The 24,924-nt window shown below is 39.1% G+C and overlaps 1 protein-coding gene across 4 annotated transcripts in view; it reads right to left on the bottom strand.

Annotated features, from left to right (window-relative positions):
• The window catches only part of UNC79 (unc-79 homolog, NALCN channel complex subunit), a gene marked incomplete at both ends in the record, with an annotated part of 201,032 nt that overhangs the window by 88,199 nt on the left and 87,909 nt on the right, over positions 1-24,924 (bottom strand). For 3 of the 4 annotated variants that reach the window (XM_082852780.1, XM_082852778.1, XM_082852779.1), the window contains 9 exons: positions 3,654-3,833; positions 4,629-4,830; positions 6,583-6,764; positions 11,300-11,457; positions 13,556-13,704; positions 13,789-13,868; positions 17,428-17,569; positions 21,583-21,810; positions 23,813-24,034. In XM_082852780.1, coding sequence (XP_082708906.1) covers positions 3,654-3,833; positions 4,629-4,830; positions 6,583-6,764; positions 11,300-11,457; positions 13,556-13,704; positions 13,789-13,868; positions 17,428-17,569; positions 21,583-21,810; positions 23,813-24,034 — 1,543 coding nt within the window. Of the gene's footprint in view, positions 1-2,136; positions 2,203-3,653; positions 3,834-4,628; positions 4,831-6,582; positions 6,765-11,299; positions 11,458-13,555; positions 13,705-13,788; positions 13,869-17,427; positions 17,570-21,582; positions 21,811-23,812; positions 24,035-24,924 lie in introns of all 4 variants that reach the window. The other variant, XM_082852777.1, reaches the window with a different exon arrangement.

Consider the following 24,924-nt stretch of genomic DNA (forward strand, 5'->3'; position numbering starts at 1 on the left):
ATAAAAGTCACAGAGGGGGCTTCACTGGTGGCGTAGTGGTTGAGAGTCCGCCTGCTGATGCAGGGGACACGGGTTCGTGCCCTGGTCCGGGAAGATCCCACATGCCGTGGAGCGGCTAGGCCTGTGAGCCATGGCCAATGAGCCTGCATGTCCGGAGCCTGTGCTCCGCAACAGCAGAGGGCACAACAGTGAGAGGCCCGCGTACCGCAAAAAAAAAAAAAAAAAAAAAAAAGTCACAGAGGAATGCAACTCTTCAGTAGCCTTGCAGAGTTTACCCTCTATACAAGTGCATTTCTGCTGCAAAATTTGCTGTGGGCAATATGTAAATGCTAAGATCAGAGAGCCATAAACTGTAAATCCAGTGTCCAAAAGTTCAGCCTAAACAGCAACTAAAATTAAGTCTTGCTGCATAATTAAAGGACACCTGCTTTATTTCAGGCCTGATCAATAAGAGGTGTTGCACAGAGGAGCTCATTACTTGTACCAAACAAAAGCATGTTCGTTAAATAGCAAGGTCTTCAGTTTCCATTTAATTACTATCTCAAACCACTCTGTACAATCTTGTGATTATCCTGGCGTGTCTTTGCTTCCAAGTTAAAACACTCAGTGTTCAGTAAATAATAATGCAAAAATGAAAAACTAGTTTGAAATTGCCTTATAAGCTGAGCCACCTGTTTCCAAATCTAAGCAAGTTTTGCTTATGGTGGTGTCATGTAATTATCTTTCCAGAAGCATTAGCTTTATATTTAATTTAAACAATACTGTTATCTGCCCCTTTTCCATCTGATCACTTTTGATGGGACAATTAGACACCTAAAGGCTTTTCTTCAAGAAACATATGTACATGTTTTTCCAAAGAGATGTGAGAGGACTCCTACGGTTGGATTGTTAAAATGGATAATAATAATCAAAGACTAGCTTTTCAACTAAGCCTTAAGACAAAAAGAAAAGACAGGGTAAGATAAAGGTAACTTATGAAATTGCATAAGACCAATCTCAAAAAGACCTAACTGAAGGGAAAATGGATATTTTCACATTTTAAATGAAGCTCAGGATCAGAAATTCTTATTTTTATTCTTTTTTTTTTTTTTTTAAATCCCAGCACAATTGAGGCCCGAGTGATGCTCAAAACAAGGTAGAGGGACTCTGCCAAGTGTGTGCTCCCCTTTTCTCATCAATTTTAAAAGCAAAAATGCACTCAGGCCAACATCTGCCATGTGCATTCACAGTATTTAGGGCTCTCCCTCTTCCCCTCGTCTCCCACGCCTAACTGCTTCTCTTTCTACCATCGTCTTTACAATACGTTCTTGAAAGTCTCCTTACTTGAAATACTCTCCTTCTGAGAGTATCGGTACCATTCTGAAAAGTTTATTTTAAAACTACTCTTAGATGAAAAGCCAAACGTTGTATAGCATGATATATAGGTGGTAGTTACCAGGTTTGTTCTGGACAAATAAGCAGGTATTCAGAACCTCCACAATTTTCCCAGCAAGTATGGCATCATGTGTGTAGATAACATTCAGTCTGTAACAGGCTCGCCAGCATCCCTTCAACCCTTAAGATACTTCATGATAAGTTAATCTATCAAGAACGTTAAAGGACAGTTACACTCTACCAAGCAGAATATGATCCCATGGTCCTCTAAACAATGGAAATCCTCCTTTCTCGAGAGACAGAAATGCATGTAAGAGTTGCAAAGAATCGGAAATGGCTAAGGGGATGAGTGAATGATGGTGGTTCAAATGTATAACCTTTTAAAATGTAAATGAAATGTTTTTCCTAGAGCAGATATATATGAACATAATATTTCTATGTGTAAAAACACATACAAATATAAGTACTAGGTATAGATAGTTCTAGTCATACTGGCTCTCGGGGGAAAAGTGCATACTCAGGTAACATGATGCTTCTTACTGGACCATAAGTTAACAGGATCAAAAGTCATCTGCCAATTTTAAGATGGAAAGAATTGCCATGTCAGGGGCTCAAACACTTGAGCATCTCGAAGGCGTAAAACCCTTCGAGCTTTCAAATCCTAAATATATCACTCTGGTCCAGTTAGAGACATCGTATTCTTTACCTTGTCCACCTGTGATAGACACTTGCACACGGCCCTTCAACGTCAGAAGTACCCACCTGGCATCTGTTCGGGTGTCCCACCGAGAGCTGGAGCAGACTGCTCATGCCTGGTCAACCTCACAGCTTAAAAATCAACAACAACTCTATTTAAATAAGCATTAAAAACAACTTGAGCCTAGAAAACATACTCAGTGCTAACTGCACTGGATAGCAGGAGCAAGTTTAGTTTTCGTATTTGTAATTAACATCACATACAAGATGTTTACGTCACAGAAGTTCTGTGGCTTTCTTTGAATCTAAAGAACATCCTTTAACGTTACTTCAATTCTTATTCTTCAAAATTGTCATGTGAATCAATTAACAAGAAATAACAATAAATGAACTTTATATCCCAAACTGATTAGTTAGGTTATAAAAGAGCTGGGAAATTCATATAGAAATTGTAATTTATTGAATCTAGCTACTGGTTTCTAGAATCTGATGCAGTTTCACTGGGCCTAGCAATGCTAAAGGTTATTCTTAAATGGCCATCTGTTATTATCTTTGCTCCCTGAAAAGCTGGGTCATTGATTGCTTAAAGAGCTTTCATTGACTCTTCCAAAGTTCAAAATACCACATTTCCGTAGCTTGTCATAAAATAGAGAGAAATGCAATAAAAAAAATAAAATCATATTTATGATTAAAAATGGTTATGTTACATAAAGCTGACTTCTAAGAAATGTCAATGAAAAAGCAAACATTTCAGCTTCTGACAGGATAAGAAAATATGTTTTATGGTGTTATTAACTACATGACATTATTTAAAAATTAAATCATTTAATAAATGTTACAAGTTAGTATTATATTTAATGTACTTATTCACTAACATGATGATTTAGTTATGAATTTTTAATTATTTGTCATTCACGAGCCATTGCTAATCATTACAGTTCATCTAGTCATTTGGTAATTTTTTGTTTTCTTTAAAAGTGCAATATAAAAAAAGACCTTTAGAAAACAAGTATATATGGTCTTTTTTTAGTTGGCAATGATGTTTGTTTTTATTTATAAATTATCTGGTGAAGTTGGGCAGAAATTCAACTTATCACCCTGTTTTTTCTTTTTTGAAAACACCATTATTATTGGTTTTCTAGGAGCTTGTTGGCTGGCTTTGTCATTCATGAAAAGAAAATGCATTCCAAAGTTCTACTCTACCCTCTTAGTTGCCATGGGTCTTGACAAAGTCTCATCCAGGAAGCTCTTAGGTTATAATGGTGGTAGTGGAAACTTTCATATTCTAGGACTTAGGAGCAACGCTTCTCCTGCGTCTCATGCCATGCATCAACGGACTTAACTGCCTTCTACATTTCAAAACAATCTACTGCTGGATCGGGGATTTGTTTCACCAGCAACTGGGAAAAGCCACCCAGGGCATTGACACACCTGATGGGACCCTCTAGGGAAAGTGAAGGCCAATGCAGCTGAAGGAGCTCAGTTTGCTAAATACACTACTCTCTGTGAACATTCAACAAGACATGTCAGCCTCAGAAAGACATCAAACAGATTTAAGGGAAGGATGGAAGAAGATACTCAACGGATTTTGGAGGTTAGGGTCTCAGGGAGGGAGAGCGCCCTCTTGGACTCCGCGGGCCCTTTCACGCTGTCTCTGAGGGAACGCACACTCTTCTGGCGGTTCCTTGCAAAACGAGCCCTCTTGATCTTCCACAATGCTGCATCACTGAGATTAGCGACATTGGTCCTCACAGCAGTGATAGCTTTGCAAAAGGAATTAGAGGTGATCATTTTCCTTAACTTGCTATGTTATACAAGTAGTTTGAAACAATCCATCTGTGTATATTTTCAATATTAAAAGTCATCTTCCACGGATACATTTCTCATTCATCTATCTCCCTCTATAAGCCTTATATTAAAAAATCATGGCTATTACCTATTTTGACTATCATTTATCATTTTTCTGTTTAGACCATAAGATTAAAGTATCTAATTTTGTTATCACGGGATAAATAGTTGAGTGACCAAAGTCTTTCCTCCATCTGTTTAGAGCTCCAGGTAACTGATTACTAAGCATGGAAGAGTAAATTTACAAAGTGCAAATATATCTCACAAAATTGCTCACGGACATTACAAACATGATGGTTGAATAATATTTAAGGAACACAGAGTCACAAATAGTTCTCATCGGTCCTCAAATAAATGAGTTTTTTTTTTCATTTTTTTTTTTTTTGGCCGTGCGACATGGCATGTGGGATCTTAGTTCCCCGACCGGGGATTGAACCCATGCCCCCTGCATTGGAAGTGTGGAGTCTTAACCACTGGACCGCCAGGGAAGTGCCTAAATGAGAAAAATTTTGATGTTGGAATGCCAGAAAATAGTTAACCTGCAGATTACCACAGTAGATATTCAATAAACATTTGATGAACTGAGTACATGAAGTCAAGGTATCCTCCATAATGGGAAATTAAACTACATGCGAAGTATCTTCTGTTTATCCAGCAAGCACCAGAATAGGAACTGTGACTGTTTAAAGCAAGTTCTTTGTTTTGCTTACTTGTAGGAAAAGGAAATTCTTTGTTACAATCCAAATGTAGCTGAGCTTCCAAAGAAAGCGTTTCAAATCTGTTGACAAAGAACTCCCAACTCAAAGCAGGAATATCTTGCTTAAGAAAATGCAAGAGTAAAAGCTTGCTCAATATTGTGGGTCGATCTTTAACCACAGTATCAAACTGGAAGTCAAGACAAAGACACAGACCCTGGGGAAAAGGTAAAAAAAAAGGCAAGTCAGATGTAAATACACCAAGCAAAGTCAGTGAAACAAGGCAGCCTCCTCAATCCATGCTTACAATGAAGAATGATTCAACTGAAATCTTCTTTGATTGCATTTTTGGTAGGGGAAAAAAAAAAAACGCAGAAGAGGAGCTTCTCCTAACTGTTGAATATCTCTTGAATTTTGACTCAGAAATCTGAGCTTAATGTATATTATTGATTCTTCTGATGCATCGAATAATAACCACTTAATCCAAATACCCTCAGACCAGTGTTTCTTTCTTTAATGTCTGTAGTTTCTATTAAGAGAAGCGTACTTCCAAAACTACATTTTAGAATACACAAGAATATGGTCTTTAAATTCCCTTTCAATGCTAAATTCCATGATTCTAAAAGAAAGGAAAGTCATCTTGTCTTCTTGGAATGTGAGTGGAACATAGAATCTTAAGAAATCCAAGTTGGAATGGACTGAGCATCTATTTCTCTAGTATGTGAGTCTACCATTTCCCTTTTTTTAACTGAATGAAATTTTAAAACTAATTCATCCAATTATGCTATTAATTCATTCAACTCTCATCTAATGAGTGCCTCCTATGTTCCAAGCCCTGAGCGGGGGTTAGACATACAACTACCTTGTCTTATTAAGACCAACACAGAAGGACTATCCAGAAGACAACTGGGAATTTTTACATGGGGAGGTATGGGTCCACAAGCAGCAGAGCTCTACAATTTTTCAGATTCTGCATAGTTTGCCCTTTCTTCTTAGTCTTTTTTACAAGAGAAGCTCTCACACTGGTTTGCGAGACCTTGTGTACACACACACATACACACACACACACACAATTAAGAACATGGACATTATTATGAGTCAGACCTGAGTTTGTGCTGCCACTTATTAGCCGTGTGACTCTGAAAAAGTTACTTAAACTTTCTAACCCTCAACTTCTCTATCTGTAAAATGGGAACACACACAATATTATTGTGAGGATTAAATGAAGTAATGCATGATGGGACACTTCTCATACATTGCCCCGGAAACACAATACCTGTTTGACAAATGTTAGTTCTTGCCATTATTATTACTTTTAATAATAACAATATAATAATAAATCAGGTGCCAATGTGGAAAAACAGTAGATCAGGACTTTAGAGGTTCTAGTCTTGGTTCTCCCATGAATTCACTCTGTGTTCTTTGAAAAGTCACATTATCTCTCTGAGACTTGGTTTTTTCAAGTATAAAATAAAGGTGCCAAATAAGATAAATAAACAACTCTCTCCAGGTCTCATATTTCATGTCTCTTTGATTTTACTTTGTGGTATTTCATTTCAGTAGTATATTTGCCATCTCTTGTTTTGCTTTGGTTTATATTATAATTCATTTGATTTCTCTTTGCATCTAGACTCAGTGACAAGGGCTTCTGCCCCAGGAGCCAGCTGAATGGTATAAAATAACCAACCTAGTTTAAAAATCTGCCACACACACAAAATTATACAATAATTACACCTGTCGGAAGCGATGGCAGCATAGGGACAAGACTGGAAAGAAAGAATCAACAAATAAAAACAAGAGATCTGTTAATACAGTGTGGTTCTGGGATGCTTTTCTCGATGTAAAAATTTCCACTGTTACCATCATCATCAGTATTCTGTGTGTTTATGTGACAAATAACTCAATGAATTAGTAGAGTAGAGCAGAGCACCATCCGCAGAGCAGATAATGCACATCTGAGGGGCGTCACCTGCAAGGCTGGCCTCTTTATGGTGTCAAGCAGGAGACCAGCCCTCGTAGCCACAGCTGGGTTGACGTCCTCCACAGCCGTCAGAAAGCAGCAGAAGGCGTGTGCCAGGGAGTACTTCAGCAGGTGGTTTTTGGTCACTGAATGAATATCCAGAAATCTACAAATTACAGCCACTTTTTCCACTGCAATGTCAAAGGCAGAGAACAAAAAAAATTGACATTTATTTAGACGGTCTGAGAAATGAGCCCACAGAGAAAAAGCTAACTCTGGGCCCCCTACACTGATGTTAAATATCAAAAGGAAATTCTAATGCCACCTTTTTTTTTTTAATTTATTTATTTACTTATTTTTATTTTTGGCTGTGTTGGGTCTTCGTTTCTGTGCGAGGGCTTTCTCTAGTTGGGGCAAGCGGGGGCCACTCTTCATCGCGGTGCGCGGGCCTCTCACTGTCGCGGCCTCTCTTGTTGCGGAGCACAGGCTCCAGACGTGCAGGCTCAGTAGTTGTGGCTCACGGGCCCAGTTGCTCCACGGCATGTGGGATCTTCCCAGACCAGGGCTCAAACCCGTGTCCCCTGCACTGGCAGGCAGATTCTCAACCACTGCGCCACCAGGGAAGCCCTAATGCCACCTTCTTTAGTGTTCCATTTTATCTGTGCAGCAGAGACCGTTTCTACGCAGTGTAGTATTTTTACGTCAGGCAGCCTTGATTTAGTTCTGGGTTTTCTTTTCTTTTCTTTTCTTTTCTTTTTAATGGTCTTTACCTTTGTTTAACTTTCAGCCACATTTCAAACTTTTCAAAATGCCTCCATGCTCATATCTTTGTCCATTCTATAGAGGTTCTGCAGACCACACAGGGATGTGGGATGTGCCCACCAGGGCTGGCTCTAAGTCCTTAATATGTCATGAAGTGATATGACAACCAGTCTTCCTGGGGCTATAGAAGCCACATATTTCTTCCATGAAACAGATGCACCATTATTCTGCACATCTATATTAAATTATTCCAGCCACTCTTTAAACATAGCTTTATAAAAAGTTATAATAAATAGTGAAGCAATATAGTTCCATGCAAAGACATTTCAGGACTTTACTTAAGCTGTTCCAGCAGCCTAGATAGAATATTCTTTCTATTCTTTTCTGCTTATTGACATTCTACCATCCTTAAAGAGTCTGCTGCTGAAATTCTACTGTTCTGTAAAGTCACTCTGACTTCCTAGAGTGGCCTTTCCATCCCACAAACTCCTGCAAAAATACTATTCATTTACCTATGGCATTTGTGTGTTCATATATAGCTATATGACATATCTTCTGTTGTCTGAATTATATCTATACCGTTATCTTCTGTTGTCTTGAATTATATTTATACTGTTATAGTTTCTTAACCTCTTACATGTTTATATTTGATCTCATCAATTAAATTAGGAGCTTCTTGAGGGCAAGAATCTGCTCTTACACTCTTTGTATTGCTCCCATGATAACTAGTACATACAGTATTTATTCAATAAATTCACTGATTCACTTATTTTTAATTAACCATAATGGAAAAGAATATGAAAAATATGTATAGGGCTTCCCTGGTGGTGCAGTGGTTGACAGTCCACCGGCTGATGCAGGGGACACGGGTTCGTGCCCCGGTCCGGGAAGATCCCACGTGCCGCAAAGCGGCTGGGCCCGTGAGCCACAGCCACTAAGCCTGCGCGTCCGGAGCCTGTGCTCTGCAATGGGAGAGGCCACAACAGGGAGAGGCCTGCGTACTGAGCAAAAAAAAAACTTCCCTCTTAGAACTGCTTTTGCTGCATCCCATAGATTTTGGGTCGTCGTGTTTTCATTGTCATTTGTTTCTAGGTATTTTTTGATTTCCTCTTTGATTTCTTCAGTGATCTCTTGGTTATTAAGTAGTGTATTGTTTAGCCTCCATGTGTTTGTATTTTTTACAGATTTTTTTCAGTAATTGATATCTAGTCTCATAGCATTGTGGTCAGAAAACATACTTGATATGATTTCAGTTTTCTTAAATTTACCAAGGCTTGATTTGTGACCCAAGATATGATCTATCCTGGAGAATGTTCCATGAATACTTGAGAAGAAAGTGTATTCTGTTGTTTTTGGATGGAATGTCCTATAAATATCAATTAAGTCCACCTTGTTTAATGTATCATTTAAAGCTTGTGTTTCCTTATTTAGTTTCATCTTGGATGATCTGTCCACTGGTGAAAATGGGGTGTTAAAGTCCCCTACTATGATTGTGTTACTGTCAATTTCCCCTTTTATGGCTGTTAGCATTTGCCTTATGTATTGAGACACTCCTATGTTGGGTGCATAAATATTTACAATTGTTATATCTTCTTCTTGGATTGATCCCTTGATCATTATATAGTGTCTTTGTCTCTTGTAATTGTCTTTATTTTAAAGTCTATTTTGCCTGATATGAGAATTACTACTCCAGCTTTCTTTTGATTTGCATTTGCATGGAATATCTTTTTCCATCCCCTCACTTTCAGTCTGTATGTGTCCCTAGGTCTGAAGTGGGTCTCTTGTAGACAGCATATATACAGCTCTTGTTTTTGTATCCATTCAGCCAGCCTATATCTTTTGGTTGGAGCATTTAATCCATTTACATTTAAGGTAGTTATCGATATGTATGTTCTTATTACCATTTTCTTAATCGTTTTGGGTTTGTTATTGTAGGTCTTTTCCTTCTCTTGTGTTTCGTGCCCAGAGAAGTTCCTTTAGCATTTGTTGTAAAGCTGGTTTGGTGGTGCTGTATTCTCTTAGCTTTTGCTTGTCTGTAAAGCTTTTAAGTTCTCCGTCGAATCTGAATGAGATCCTTGCTGGGTAGAGTAATCTTGGTTGTAGGTTTTTCCCTTTCATCAGTTTAAATATGTCCTGCCAGTCCCTTCTGGCTTGCAGAGTTTCTGCTAAAAGATCAGCTGTTAACATTATGGGGATTCCTTGTATGTTATTTGTGCTTTTCCCTTGCTGCTTTTGATATTTTTTCTTTGCATTTAATTTTTGATAGTTTGATTAATATGTGTCTTGGCATGTTTCTCCTTGGATTTATCCTGTATGGGACTCTCTGCGCTTCCTGGACTTGATTAACTATTCCTTTCCCGTATTAGGGAAGTTTTCAACTATAATCTCTTCAAATATTTTCTCCATCCCTTTCTTTTTCTCTTCCTCTTCTGGGACCCCTATATAATTCGAATGTTGGTGTGTTTAATGTTGTCCCAGAGGTCTCTAAGACTGTCCTCAATTCTTTTCATTCTTTTTTCTTTATTCTGCTCTGTAGTTATTTCCACTATTTTATCTTCCAGGTCACTTATCCGTTCTTCTGCCTCAGTTATTCTGCAATTGATTCCTTCTAGAGAGTTTTTAATGTCATTTATCGTGTTGTTCATCATTGTTTGGGAGGTGGCATTTAAATGGAACCTTGAATAGAAGAGGATTTCAGATGGAGAGCACAGAATGGCCAACACATGGATGAAGGGAAGCAGGAAGCAATGGAGAAATAGCAATGGTATATGTAGAAAGAAGAGTGGGAAATGAGGCTGCAAACACTTGCAGTTAGACCATGGAAAACTTTGAACGCCAGTTTAAGCAGTCTGAACTTTATTCTCTGGGCACCGAAAACCCATTAAAATTTTTTGAGTAGAAAAGCAACATACTCGGAGCTGTGATTCAGAAGGTTAATTTGGCAATAATCTAATCCTTAAATTGTAATGAAAGAGCATAGTTAAATATTTACCTGCCTTATTTGTATTCAAATGCCTATAAAATGTGGCCAATACTATGTAGACTTTTGCTAGAAGGTTTTACTCTAATTTCATACAACATTACGTGCTATCACATAAATAAACCAGCCCCTGGGATTCATGGGGCATTAAAAGCAGGAACTCTTTGAAGTGGTCAGTTATTAGGGAACTGAACTCAAAGTAGAGTAGTTAACTCACCTGATGGAAGTTCCATTTCTCTGCTAAATTTTTGAGACACTAAAATATATGAAACCATTCTGATAAGGCACAGGTTGGTATGCCAACCCTGCTTGCTGCCCCCTGAGAACGGGAGTACCAGCAGATTAGGGTGACAGTGAGACCAGCAGATGCAAGACTAAGAGAACACATCCCAATTCCTTCCTTACCATGTTCCTCTGGGAACTTGCCATTCTAAGCAGTAGGAATTATACCCATCACTTCACCAGATTTGGTCACTGATGCTCCAATGGCAAGAGTACAACAGCAGAGCTTCTCAAACTTCACTGAATTACCTGGAGAACTTGTTAGAAAATATAGACTTCTGGTCTCACCTCCTGAGATTCTGATTCAGTAGGTCTAGGATGAGGCCCCAAAATATGCATTTTTACCAAACATTCCCAGGTACTCAAATGCAAGTAACCTATTAGGTGACTACATGATTTATTATTCAAGCCAGGACCCATTTGAGAGTAAACAAGGGTGCAATTAATAAATACACCTGGACAACAGGCATAAACTAGGACTATCCCAGACAAAACTAGACATGGTCAACCTACCTAAGGACCACTCTGAAAAATTCTATTATCAAGGGCTCAACTAAGTAGAGCCATCAAAGAACACTAGCAAGCAGGACAATGCCTTCTAAAAAGAAGGGAGGGGAAGGGAGGGCCAAAAAGAGATGTCATGACTGGACATCTGGTTCACCTTGTGACCCAGAGAGAATTTTTAAGCTAATACAGAGGTACCTGCTTCAAACCTCATCTTCCAGTCTTTGCTGTTGAAATTGCCATTAATGATTGTCCAAAAGATGTCAGCACCATGAGGAAGTGACAAAGCGTGAAGAAGGAGAGGAACTGCCAATGAAGATAGCTGGGAGAATTCAGATTTGACGACTCTCCACAGGCTGGGGAATCAAGAAGAAGCAAAGTGGTTACAGTTATGACAATCTTTCTAGGAAAAGAATCTTATTATCTTAGTTTGTGGGAAGTATAGTTAACAGAGGGCTGGTAGGGATGCTTTTGGTGAAATTCCACTCATTCACAAGAGTATAACCCTTGGAAAACCGTTCCTATGCTCTTTTCCTATGTTAATTTTTTTAAAGAAATTACTTTTATGTAATAACATAGGAGAACACTACCAGTTAACAGTGCATTTTTAACATAAAAGTTAAAAATTGTATATTATAAATGAAGGTACATAATTGAACAATGACTGTTAAATAATAACTGATATCAGTTATGTTAAGATGATGGGGTGATAAGTGATTTTTTAAATTTTTCCTCTTATTCTAGCAAAGAACAACTCTTTCTCTATTAAGAACAGCCTCTCCACCAACTGGCAGGGCTGTCAATCAAGTTCCCCCACCTTCTCTATCCTAATAATGAACACAAAACCCAGGGTGATCAATGTCATGAAGAGTGATTAGTCCAGGGGTGGGCATGTGACCCAAGCATGAGAGCGCTAGCATCCTTTTTCCAGGTTTTGATATGCACTCTGAAATCTCAAGAATGAAGTGTAATGTCAATCTAGGGCTGCTAGCAACCCTCTCTCTTTCCCACCTCACAGGAACAGCCTGAGGAGAAGAAGCCGGCACAGAGAGAACTAGACTAAGTGATGGGGAGGGAGAAAGGGGCGGGGAAAGAGAGAGAAAAAAACAGAAGAAGAGAGAGGTATCCCTGGTAACATCTTATGAGTACCTGCCATTCTTAAAACCAGACTACTACTGGTCAAAAACATACCTTAGCAAGTTTAAGCTAAGTCCCTATCATTGCATGCCAGAATAGTGCTGACTATATATTTCTAGTAATAATGTTTTCAAAATTTTTATTCAATTATTTAAAGTATGCCTTTTATTTCTTTTTGTTTTGTTTTCTATTTGGCTCCAGAGTTAATATCAGAATCAAAACTATGTTTGACTTTAAAAACTTATAATGCAGCACTAAGAGAATGAAGAAGTGACACATTATCTCCGTTTTACAGAGAACATATTGAGGTACATGTCACTAGAGAGCCTTGTTTTTGAGAAGACGTACTAAAGCTATGGAATGAAAAGGAGTAACTTTCAAACACTGTGTGCTTCATCTTAATAGTAGAAATCAGACAAATATAGATCTAATCCCAACCCTGCCATTAACTGGCTGTGTAACCAAGCGTAAATTTCTTAACTTCTCTGAACTTTTGTTTCCTCCCAATGCTGGTTGTATTAAATGAAATGATATATAGTACTTATCACATAGTAGGTACTCAAAAAGCTTGAGCTACTGTTATTGTGTGATGAAGGACGATGATGCTTCCAGAGCACAACAGCAGGTCTTATATAAGAAGAATGTCCAAACAATTGCCCTCATGGAGCCTGCAATTTAGTTGAAGGAGGCAAAGCATATATATATATATATATATATATATATATATATATATATATATACATACAGCACTAGTAGAAAACCGTCTCAGTGACAGAATTTCTGGATTTGGCCAGTAACATATAGCTCTCCCAGTTCTCTAAGGCAGTCTTGTTTGAAAAATGGAAGAGTGTCCCTTCCCCAAATCCCTACATTGTCCACCATGGCTTTTGTGTCAGGGTGGTACTTTGGGGGAAAAACCTGGGATACAAAGCCCAAAGGCTGAGGCAGAGATCCCACGGCAACAGCAATCCAAATGGCCTGGGTACATATTTGGTAGAGATCGCTTTAATAACAACAAAAGTCAGCCCACCTAGAGTACGCAATATTCTTAAGCCATCTAACAACTGAAAGGCATAAAATAATCCTTATTTTGCCTTTTCTACTTCTAAAGTACCTAGCAAAGACAATTACTATTCTTCATATTGACATACTCAAAAATTAGACTACATAAAAGAAAGAAAAGTAGTTCCCATAGGTAATTAGCCTGTGCTGGCTAAGAGAAATAACCCAATGAGTTGGTAAGTCTTATTCTAAAATTGATTTTCACAGATAAAAGCCTAAAATATGAACAAACAAAAAACTACTAGAAAGACATACCTTGCAATCAACATATGATCCTGAATATAGGCTAAAAACTGAGGATGATCTTTTCTAGCGCTGTATAAACACTCTCCGTGTAGACAGAGGATCTTCAGGCAATTGAGCATATTAAAAAGAATGTCTGGCTCTTCAAACTTGGCCATTTCCTATGCAAAGAACCACAAGTTTACTGAGTTATCTAAAACGGCAATGCTACTAAATATAATATTCAAATATTTCAAAAAATATACCTGGAAAATGGTGTATATTAGTCTCAGCGTTACTGGAAGCTGCTGGTAGCAAAACTTTCTTTCAGTATCATTCTTTATTGCTGGGAAGAAATAATTACACAAAGGTTAGCATAACTCCTTCCCCTCACCGTTCATGAATTGATCAAGACCATAAAACAAAGAGGAGTAAACATAGAAATAGAATATACTAAAAAGTGTTCATGTAATGTGTTTATTTGTTCTCCAAGGCAGCATATATCCTTTCCACGATGCAAGTGCAGGAAACCTAGATTTAGGATCCTCAGCTTCCACCTTCCGCTGTGTATTCAGATGTCTTTGATTCCCTGAGGCAACCCCAGCCCAGCCCTATGCTCCTGTGGACAGCTATTTCTGCTGATACCTGGAAGGGGCTTAGGGCCTGCCGAGGTTTGCCCTTCTAACTGAAAGGGAGATAAGCACGTATTAAAGAGAGATATGCAACTTATATTAGCACCTAAGGAGGGATTTACCCCAGGACTCAAGTGTACCCTATTCACACACGCACAGGACTCCCATGTGCAAAAAGGGAGGCTTTTAAAGAAGTCGAGCATATTCAGATCAGAGCTACTCATGGTTTTATCTTCCTGTGAGGAGCTCTAAAAAGACCTTTGGGACTTCCCCGGTGACAAAGTGGTTAAGAATCCACCTGCCGATGCAGGGGACACGGGTTTGATCCCTGGACCGGGAAGATCTCACATGCCGCGGAGCAACTGAGCCCGTGAGCCACCACTACTGAGCTTACGTGCCACAACTACTGAGCCCACGTGCTGCAACTACTGAAGCCCAAGCACCTAGAGCCCGTGCTCCACAACAAGAGAAGCCACCGCAACGAGAAGCCCGTGCATCACAACGAAGAGCAGCCCCTGCTCGCCGCAACTAGAGAAAGCCCGTGCGCAGCAACAAAGACCCAACGCAGCCAAAAATAAATAAATAAATAAATAAATAAATAAATTTATTTAAAATAAGTAAATAAATAAATAAAAAGACCTTTGCCTCTATAGTGGGTAGTGGTGGTATATTTTACATGAGGCATGCTAGAGAAAAGAATTCAAAAGTTAACCAGATATAGAAACTAACGTAAAATGTTTTCAAATCACCATTCTAAGTTTTGGCCATTCCTAGGATCATAGACCGTGAGAGTCAAACCCTCTTGGTGTATATACTAGTTTATTTGGGATCTTCCACCCCAATGTATTTTAAATACTTGTTATCAGCACTAAACTCCATTCGGTCTAGCATGAAAGAAACTTTTAACATTTTTAGTGGAGGACATCTCTGACTGCTATAAGGAATAGGCACCAGGCTACAAAATGCAGAAACAGGAAATACTCTAGAATGAGAGAGGGAAACCGCTGAACACGCGTCAGTAGAGCACCTATCTGTTCTCTGACAGAGGAGCTCAAGACCAGCACCTGGAGCCCCACAGAGCTGAAGCAGGGTCAGCATGCGTAGCAGCCAGGACGGCCGGTCTTGGAAGAAAATTCCTCTTCCCTGAGGACACAAGTGATAACTGTGTCCTGTAAGGCAGCAGAAAGTAAAAGAAGGAAAACAGACCAGAGGCTGTGACCAGAGCCTGAAGTAGTGTTTGGGGGAGATGAATAGAGCAAGTGTTTAAATAAGTGGAGTTTACAACAATTAAGCAAAGGAAAGAGTAATTTATAAAAACAAATTGCTTCATTTTAACCATTGTTCAAATAAAATGTTACATATAAATTAAAATGGTAGTGAACTGATTTGTGTGCTATGTCAGGTTTAAAAATATATATTTACATCTAAAGAGTACAGGTTATTGGATCATAAGTGAAATCATTGCTTCCCTTAGGCATCAATGCCTGATAGAAACATGGCCCTGGGATCTAGTCTCAACCCTGCCACTAACTAGTTGTACAATATTTGGGTTTCCAATTCCCAGTCCCCCGCCCCCAAATATGCCCAGAATCAGGGGTGAGCAGGTGGAACTCATTTCATTTTGTGTTTCAGCTCCTCAGATGACCCTGATGCTCTATTACAGTTTTGAAATCATGTTAAGCATAAAGCATAAATCAGGGCTTCCCTGGTGGCGCAGTGGTTGAGAGTCCGCCTGCCGATGCAGGGGACACGGGTTCGTGCCCCGGTCTGGGAAGATCCCACATGCCACAGAGCGGCTAGGCCCATGAGCCATGGCCACTGAGCCTGTGCGTCCGGAGCCTGTGCTCCACGATGGGAGAGGCCACAACAGTGAGAGGCCCGCGTACCGCAAAAAAAAAAAAAAAAAAAGCATAAATCAGGAATGAATAACTTGCGCTATATGACCATGGGCAAGTTGCTTAACCCATCTTGGATGTACTTTCCTCATCTACAAAGTGAGAAGGCTGACCTAGATCCGCAGGTTTCAAATTCCTTGCTATGGAATCCTTTGTTGAAAGAAAATCTAACTTAGAACTCCAACATAGGAAATAGCGCAAGTCAAAACACTCTGGTTGAAGCAGGGTGGGGAGCCTGGGTCTTTATCATTTGCCCACATGTTCTAACCAATTGCCACCCCAATTAAGGAAGGTCAAAAGGAAACAACACAGAGATTTACAACTCCAAGTACACACTCAAAACCAATGAAGTAGGTTATCTCAGGTGTTCCCTCATCTACGTTTCAATGGTTCTAAATAGTGTGAGGCAACATATACATCCTCAACTAACTAGTTACACATGCTGAAGCAGTTAGTTTCAACCAAGCATTTTGTACTAATGATGTAGTTATCTTGGTCTGATAAGACACCCCGTGACTTGCAATGAGCCCCACAAAACAGTCACTTAATAATGTTTGCTGTCCACTGAAGAAATGATGGAAAGCTTCCCAAACTTTGGTTCTGGGGAGTAGGCTCCCCAGGGGTCAGGTATTCTAACAATTCAGGATAGAGGAAGCAAGAAGATAAAAATTCCGAAAGTGTCACAGTGCAGATCCAGAAACCAGGCTTTCTCAGAGGCACGTGGAGTCCCATCCTAAATTCCTGAAACTCCTTCAGAGTTTGAGGAGCTGGAGATGATTCCAGGCCTGCCTGCCATCTTGCTGGTCCCAATTCACCTACATAGAGCCTTTAAGCAAAGTAGAAAGAGGTCACCTCTCTTCCCAGCTCTCAGCAGAGCCAACTAGCCTTAGAGTACGACTTGTACAGCTATTCACGGTGAGGCCATCCAGGATTACAGCCAAGCCCCTGGGGCTCAGAAGCTGCACGAGCTCAACTTTGGTCACCTCTATCCAAAAACACTGTGCTTTGGCCAAATGCCCTGAGTGGCTTTCAAGAGTGTTGGCAGCCTCCACTTGGGCCCTTCAGCCTTGATTCACAGCTACTTCTCCACAGAGAACATGATTCACTATATGTAGAGGTGATGCTCTCACGGACAGGGTAGGTTTTTATCAATAGCAAGAAATATGCTCAGTGACCTCTCTTCTATGAGAAACACAACCTGGATCTGTTCACTTCATAATCCTGAGAGAAATGGTTCATGTGCACAAGTCTGTACTGAGGAACCCAAGTCTGAGTTTGCCCAAGCCGATGGTGATCTAAGAAATCCGGGTTCTGAGCGTTAGACCTGTGCAAACTGGGATGTGCACACCTCTCTCCCCATCAGCCAGAGTCCACCTACCAGCACGTTCCATGGGCTCAGTGCGATTGCCTGGGTTCTCCTCATGCTTAGTTGCTGGGTTCTCTTCGTCCTCACCTTCCGGGCCTATAATAAACTCTGGTCTGGAAGAAAGGAGGCTATCCTCAAGGCTGTCTGTGGGCTCCTGAAACAAATATGACAAGCAGCCAGATGAGCAGCCCTTTGGGGATGTAAAGAACGGTTCCACTTAGTTCAACAAAGATGGATGAGCGCCTGCTGTGTCCCAGGCCCTGTGCTGAGCCCCAGAGGGCAAACACATGTGCCCCCATAGAGACTTGAGTTTATTGCCACAATGGTGAAAGGAAATTTGGATCAGCTGTTTTCTGGAATATTTTCATTCCCTTAAAATAAATATGGAAAAAATCTCAAAAACATTGTTAAATCTTCCTAGGCCTTATTTCTCATCTCTGCTGTAATCCCTGCGAGCATGTCTCACTTGCCAGGTGATTCCAATCCATGCTCATTTTGTTTAATCACAGCACTTAATTAGCAGAGAATAATAAGGGGTTCACACCAATATATTTAGATACAAATACTGGTTGCTGGGGGAAGTCAAATTTTTAGGAGCAAGAAATTTCTATAATATGTGAGTTAAAGAGAGCAAGGTTTGGCAACCCAGGTGTCCATCAACAGATGAACAGATAGACAAAATGCATACAACGGCATATTATTCACCCTTGAAAAGGAAGGAAATTCTGACACATGCTACAACATGAATGGACTTTGAGGACATTATGCTAAGTGAAATAAGCCAGTCAAAAAAGGACAAATTTTCTTTTCTAACATCTTTATTGGAGTATAATTGCTTTACAGTGTTGTGTCAGTTTCTGCTGTATAACAAAGTGAATCAGCTATATGCATATGTATATCCCCATATCCCCTCCCTCTTGCGTCTCTCTCCCACCTTCTCTATCCCACCCCTCTAGGTGGACACACAGCACCGAGCTGATCTCCCTGTGCTATGCGGCTGCTTCCCACTAGTTATGATTTTACATTTAGTAGTGTATATATGTCCATGCCACGCTCTCATTTTGTCTCAGCTTACCCTTCCCCCTCCTCATGTCCTCAAGTCCATTCTCTACGTCTGTGTCTTTATTCCTGTCCTGCCGCTAGGTTCTTCAGAGCCATTTTTTTTTTTTTTAGATTCCACATATATGTGTTAGCATACGGTATTTGTTTATCTTTTTCTGTCTTACTTCACTCTGTATGACAGTCTCTAGTCCATCCACCTCACTACAACTAACTCAATTTCATTTCTTTTTATGGCTGAGTAATGTTCCATTGTATATATGTGCCACATCTTCTTTATCCATCCATCTGTTGATGGACACTTAGGTTGCTTCCATGTCCTGGCTATTGTAAACAGAGCTGCAATGAACATTGTGGTACATGACTCTTTTTGAATTATGGTTTTCTCAGGGTATATGCCCAGTAGTAGGATTGCTAGGTCATATGGTAGTTCTATTTTTAGTTAAAAAAGGACAAATATTGGATTATTCCACTTATATAAGGTATCCACAGGAGTCAAACTCATAGAAACAGAAAGTAAAATGGTGGTCTCCAGGGGTTAAGGGGAGGGAGAAATGGGCATTATTGTTTGATGGGTATAGAGTTTCCATTTTGCAAGACAAAAAGATTGGTTGCACAACAATGTGAATATACTTAACACTATATCTATATGTCTATATATAGATATATAACAAGCTGAAAAACGGGTGAAAAAGAAGATTTAAAGAGAGAGAGAGAATGTACTAGGAATAGCTACCGTTTAAAATATCCATCTCTAGTTATCCTCCTATTCCAGTTTTATTCTCTCTTTCAACTCCCACCTTCAAATATCCTCTTCTAAAATCATCCTTTTTTAGGGGAAAGGTTGGGGGAGGGATAAATTAGGAGTTTGGGATTAACATATACACAGTACTATATATAAAATAGATAATCAACAACGACCTACTGTATAGCACAGGGAACTGTGCTCAATGATCTGTAATAACCTATATGGGACAAGAATCTGAAAAAGAATGGATATATGTATATGTATAACTGAATCACTTTGCTGTACACCTGAAACTAACACAGCATTGTAAATCAACTATACTCCAATATAAAATAAAAATTAAATTAAAAAAATTTTTACATAAATAAAATTTTAAAATATCCTCTTTAGCTAACACTTTAACCAGTAATTACTTTAACCAGTAATTTGAAGAATTACTTGATAGCCAGCTGAAAGCAAGAAGGAGGTAAAGATTGATGGGATACACGAAGGACACCAAGAAGAAAGAAACCAGTGCAAAAACGGTGTCTGGGAGGGTTCTGAAGAATATCTTTGCCAACTTTGCAGTTTTGCTGAGGCTGGCCCTGTTCCTTGGTCACCCATGAACAAGACACTAAATCAAATTATAAACTGAGTTTCATAAAATTCGATATGGCGAAAAGTTTCCTGCTGCATACACCCAGTTTTCTTCGGCATACACCCAATAACTCACGTATAATTTTCTGTAAATGGAAACATCATCAGCTCCCAAGCCAGAAAACATGGATTTGTCCTCAACTTTTCCATCGCTAAACGCTAACTAAACACCAAGTGCTGTTGATTCTCTTTCCTAAAAATCCGTCGGGTCCACACCTTCTCTTTATCACCACCATCATTGCTTTAGTTAAGGCTCCCCTGCTTCTCCCCTGAGTGACAGCATTACCTTCTGACTAGATACCTGTCCCTGGCCTCCAAGTCCTCTAATCTCTCTCCTCCACTGGCAGAATTTCTCAAATTCATCAAATTATATCACCACCCTGATTAAAATTCTTCAGGATTCCCCCATTGTCGCCAAGACAAAATCCTTACCTCTTAGTTTGGCAGACAGAGCCCTTAATAAATGTGACTATAAAACTGAGTCTACCTTTTACTCCTTTGCCATCCTCCTCGCTGCTCTAGCAACGATGAACTACTCGTAGTTTCCTGAGTGTATCATCACCCCCTTTCCTCTGTATCATTTAAACAGAGAGCTTCCTGGGTCTCAGCAGTCCTTCTCTCCTATCACCTTCATTTCATTAACTCCACTCCTCCTTCAAATATGTGCTCAGCAGACATCTCCTCTGGAAAGACCTTGCCTATCCCCATCACACCTCTAACCTAGATTCATCCTCTCTCTGTCCTCCCATAGCTATCTTGTTCATCTCTTTCTCACTATGATCATCGTGAGCATCTTAGGTTTTTCATTTACGTAAACGTCTTCCTGATTAGGCTCTAAGCTAGATGATGTTTTCGAACCATCTATTACTGTGACTGCTTTAGACTATATACCCAATGACGGTGTTAAAAGACCGTACTACAGGAACATTATGTTGTGGCAGGTAGGACTAATGAGTTACGTGGGCTGAAAGGTATTTAAAAACTGAAGAAACACTTTCCTGCATATATACTATACATCCCCAAAGAATTTTTTAAAAGAAGTCGCTTTCTACCTAGACAAACACTAAGGGAAGAAAAAGAGAAGATGGCGAACACCGGCTCAAATGATTCAGGTTCATCTACCTATGATGCTCTGTGGGTATTTTGGTGATGTGTGTATCTTAGATGGAAAATAGGCTAAACAGTGAATAACTAATATATGGAGTAGATAATTCATGGCATATATTAGCTGTTCCCTATTTAAACAATTTTCTTAAAAAGCAGAAAATGAAATGAAAGCTTTATTGGTTGTTGATCAAGTCAATTGGTTTTATACACTGAGGTGACCAAGGAATTTTCAGTGTCCATATCCAATCTACTTACTCAATATTTGATGTCTATATTTTGTAGTATTCATTTTTATCTAAACTTTGTAATATAACTTTGTGATAAAAGTTATTTCAAGAATACCAGTAATGCTTTGTATTTATGAAAACTGTATGAACGGATATACTACAACCCTAACTCAAGACTCACTCAAGAATTCTGTGTAATGTGTCTCCATCTCATGTCTCTTTCCAGGAGCCTGAGTTAGCAGAAGGAACAGGGAAACTTTCTTTTAACGCAATCTCACATATAACCCAGCATGGAGCATAAGATAATACTGGAGGAAGACTCCATTACACCATCTACTGCAGTCTTTATTACCATTAGGCATGGATCATCTCATGTCTTCAACTGCTTACCACCAGCCGGCTTTCTTCTTTGGGAGCCAGTCTCTCCAGGAGCTCACAAGCAAGCTGATAGCAGAGAATACTAGACTGACATAAGTTACACTCAATTGCTTTTTCTTCCTTCTGGCAGGTGTGGGAGCCCCCCCAGGGGGCTTGGAAGACATTGTTTATAATGGAAATAATGTCCTTTGATAAGCTGTGCTCTAAGCCCATCGTGATCCCATCATCTTGTAACTCCATCTGAAAGATACCCAAAAAAAGCCAAAAAAAAAAAAAAAAAAAAAGAAGAAGAAGAAGGAGTTTGGTCCTTTTGTCCAATATTTCACTGGCACACTAATTGGGGACAATTTTCGCTAACTGATGACAATATAAATATTTAAAGATGATAAGGCTTACAGACCATGAGCATACATTACTTTCCATGGAATCTTCTAAAAAGAATATAAACACAATACAAAGTAATAGGAATTATTCTTTAAATCATGTAGGACATTTAAAAGAGAGTTCTTTTTTAAAGCCATCACTTTGTGAGATTTTACACATTTAAAAAATGCTGTTCCTCACCTAGTGTCCAGATCTTGGTTTCTAAATACCATTATCCACTAAAGGAACCAGGACTCCTTGGAGAAATGGCTGATTCCAGGGTTGGGGCTAGGAAAATATAAAATGAGCCTGGACCATTCTGTCATGGGAGACATCAAGGAAGTGTTCAAAGAATGATGGGAATATGTCAAAAGAACACAGAAGCCAGTTTGAAGGGACTCTCCTTGGCCAAATGTGGGATGAAATGAGCCTCCAATAAAGAATCGTAGTAACAGATTTTAGCGCACAGAACAAAAGAACCCATGACTACATTCGGGTGTAAGTAGATTAAACAAACAAATATATAAATGGGAGAGGCAGGGAACCTGTTCCTTCAGGAGAATGCCAGCTAAAAAATTAAAAGAAATGATGGAATTAGAATATTATCATTTGGTAACCAACAGAGTAAAAATTGATTCAGGCATGAATCATCCATGGATACTAAAACTAGAAGGTGAAAGTCTGATGAAAGACAGGAAATCTGTCTTAAAGTAGCTCCCTACAAGTTAGTTATTAATTACAAAGGGGAAAATAGTGGCTTTGTAGTAGAGAAATCTAGCAGAAATCACCTTAACCAAGTTATTACCACCAGTAATGGGACATTATCATGTCATGTGCCCCCCGATATCATGCACTGAAAACAACATAACATCACATCTGTGGTATGACTGACAAAAATGCTTAACTCAAATTGATTCATAAGGAAACATCAGACAAACTCAAATTGAGAAGTATTCTATAAAGTAACTGGACCGTACTCTTCAGAAATGTCAAGAATATGAAAGATAAACAAAGATTAAAGGACTAATAAATCAGGACAAATCACTGTAATGAGTGATGCTGGATTGTGTCCTCAGTCAAAAATAACTTTACTTTTGCTATAAATATGGTATGATTATTATATCAATTTTTAAAATGAATAATTTCTGTAAGTTTTATAATAGATAATAATATTATAACAATATTAATTTCCTGATTTTGATAACTGTCCTTGGTTACGTAAAAGTATGTCATGTTTTAGAAAATATACTCTGAAGTATTTAAGGATAAAGGGATATCCTGTTTGCAATTTACTTTCAAATGGTTCATTAAAAAATTCTACAATTCATACATACACATAATTAAGAGAGAGAGGAGAAATAAATGTGGTAAATGTTGACATCTGGAGAATTTGGGGGAAGTACTTGGGAATTTTTTGTAGTATTCTTGCAGTCTGAAATTATTTCAAAATAATAAGTTAAGAAAAAATGTTCTCCTGACCAAAGCCTTTTTTAAACTTTTCTTTTAAAATTAACTTCAAAAATCAATTTATATAATATATTAAAATCAGCCCATCACTATTGAGTTGTACCTTGCTCTTCCCCCAAAACAGCATTACCCAGTTTGTTCACCAAATTTGTTCAACAGAATCAATTCTAATGATGCTAGGGTGTTTCTAAAATTCATAACCATTCTCATGTGTCAACATCATTGAAGTTATTCATACGTATAGTATTTTTCAGACTCCTTAGGAAATCCCCATAGAAGTTTGTGAAATGTCTTAAGCGATGCTGCATCATTTCAGTAAGTGCCAAGATGCCCAACACATAGAAAGAATCACTATACAATGCTTTCCCTCATTCTTCACCTCTGAACTAAAGGAAGTTCATGCTTCAGCTACCTGCTTCAGGAGAAGATCAAACATGAGGATGAAACAATTTAGATTCATTTCATCATCTTCACAATCAAAGTCAATAGTCCTTCCTCCTTGATGTCCAAAATTCTTGAAAGGACTACGAAATGGGCTACGCATAGGACTCCGAAATGGACTCTGAAAAGGACTATGAAATGGACTCAGCATATTGTGCTGAACTCGTCGACCAGGATCAGAGGCAACACTCACCTAGAAGAAAAAACATTAACACACATAAGTGAACTCACAGGAGCTCAAATGGCTGTACAAAATATTTGAGGACTCTGTGTAAGGTATTTCCAGCTGTCACACTGATTTCCTTCCTTAGCCAATGGCATTAGTACCTCCAAATCCTATGAATCTTCTCAAAACATAAAAATAAGAAATAAAATATCTAAACTTTCTAATTGTCAGGTGAATGAAACATAAGTACCCTGAAGAATGAAGGCAGCTCTCTCTGCCATTATATTTTTCATTCCGTAAAACATTTCCAATTAAACTAAACTGTCTGCATTCTACTTAAAACCATAACCTGAAAAATGATAACTTACAGAAGTAAGGCATTGCAAGATCACTTTTAAAATCATTAGCACAGAATCTCAGATTGACATGACTGGTTAAAGAAAAATGGTCTCTGGGTATAATAAGTATTAAACTGTCATGAAAAAACAATATATGTCAAGCCTGCTGTACTGTTTATTCTCCGTTTGCCAACCCAATCCTTCCCCCCCAGAAGGCCCTCACTGCCCTCTTCTGCCCTGTTCTATGCCCAAGGATGCCCAGGACTGAGTCTCTCCTGGCCCTCTTGCTGGCTGGCTTCCAGTTGGGTTCAGTTAATGAGAGACACCAGTGGAAGACCTGAAGCTGAAGGAGCGAGACGTAGGAGTTATTTCTTCCCACTTCCTGCCTCCTTTGATGCTACATCTTTGGCAGTATCTCCACCCTCTATAGTTCCTCTAGCCAGCCTTTCCTTATAATTTCAGCTCCCAAAAGGCCCAGGAACATTTTCCCTTGCTCCTTCAGCCCTAGGGGTATAAAGCCTTCCTAGTGAACTACTGCTGGCCCCTGGGTGCCTCACCAACCCCATCGCCCCCTTAACC

This window comes from Leucopleurus acutus (assembly GCF_964270905.1).
Source record: "Leucopleurus acutus genome assembly, chromosome: 1".
Classification (NCBI taxonomy): Eukaryota; Metazoa; Chordata; class Mammalia; order Artiodactyla; family Delphinidae; genus Leucopleurus; species Leucopleurus acutus.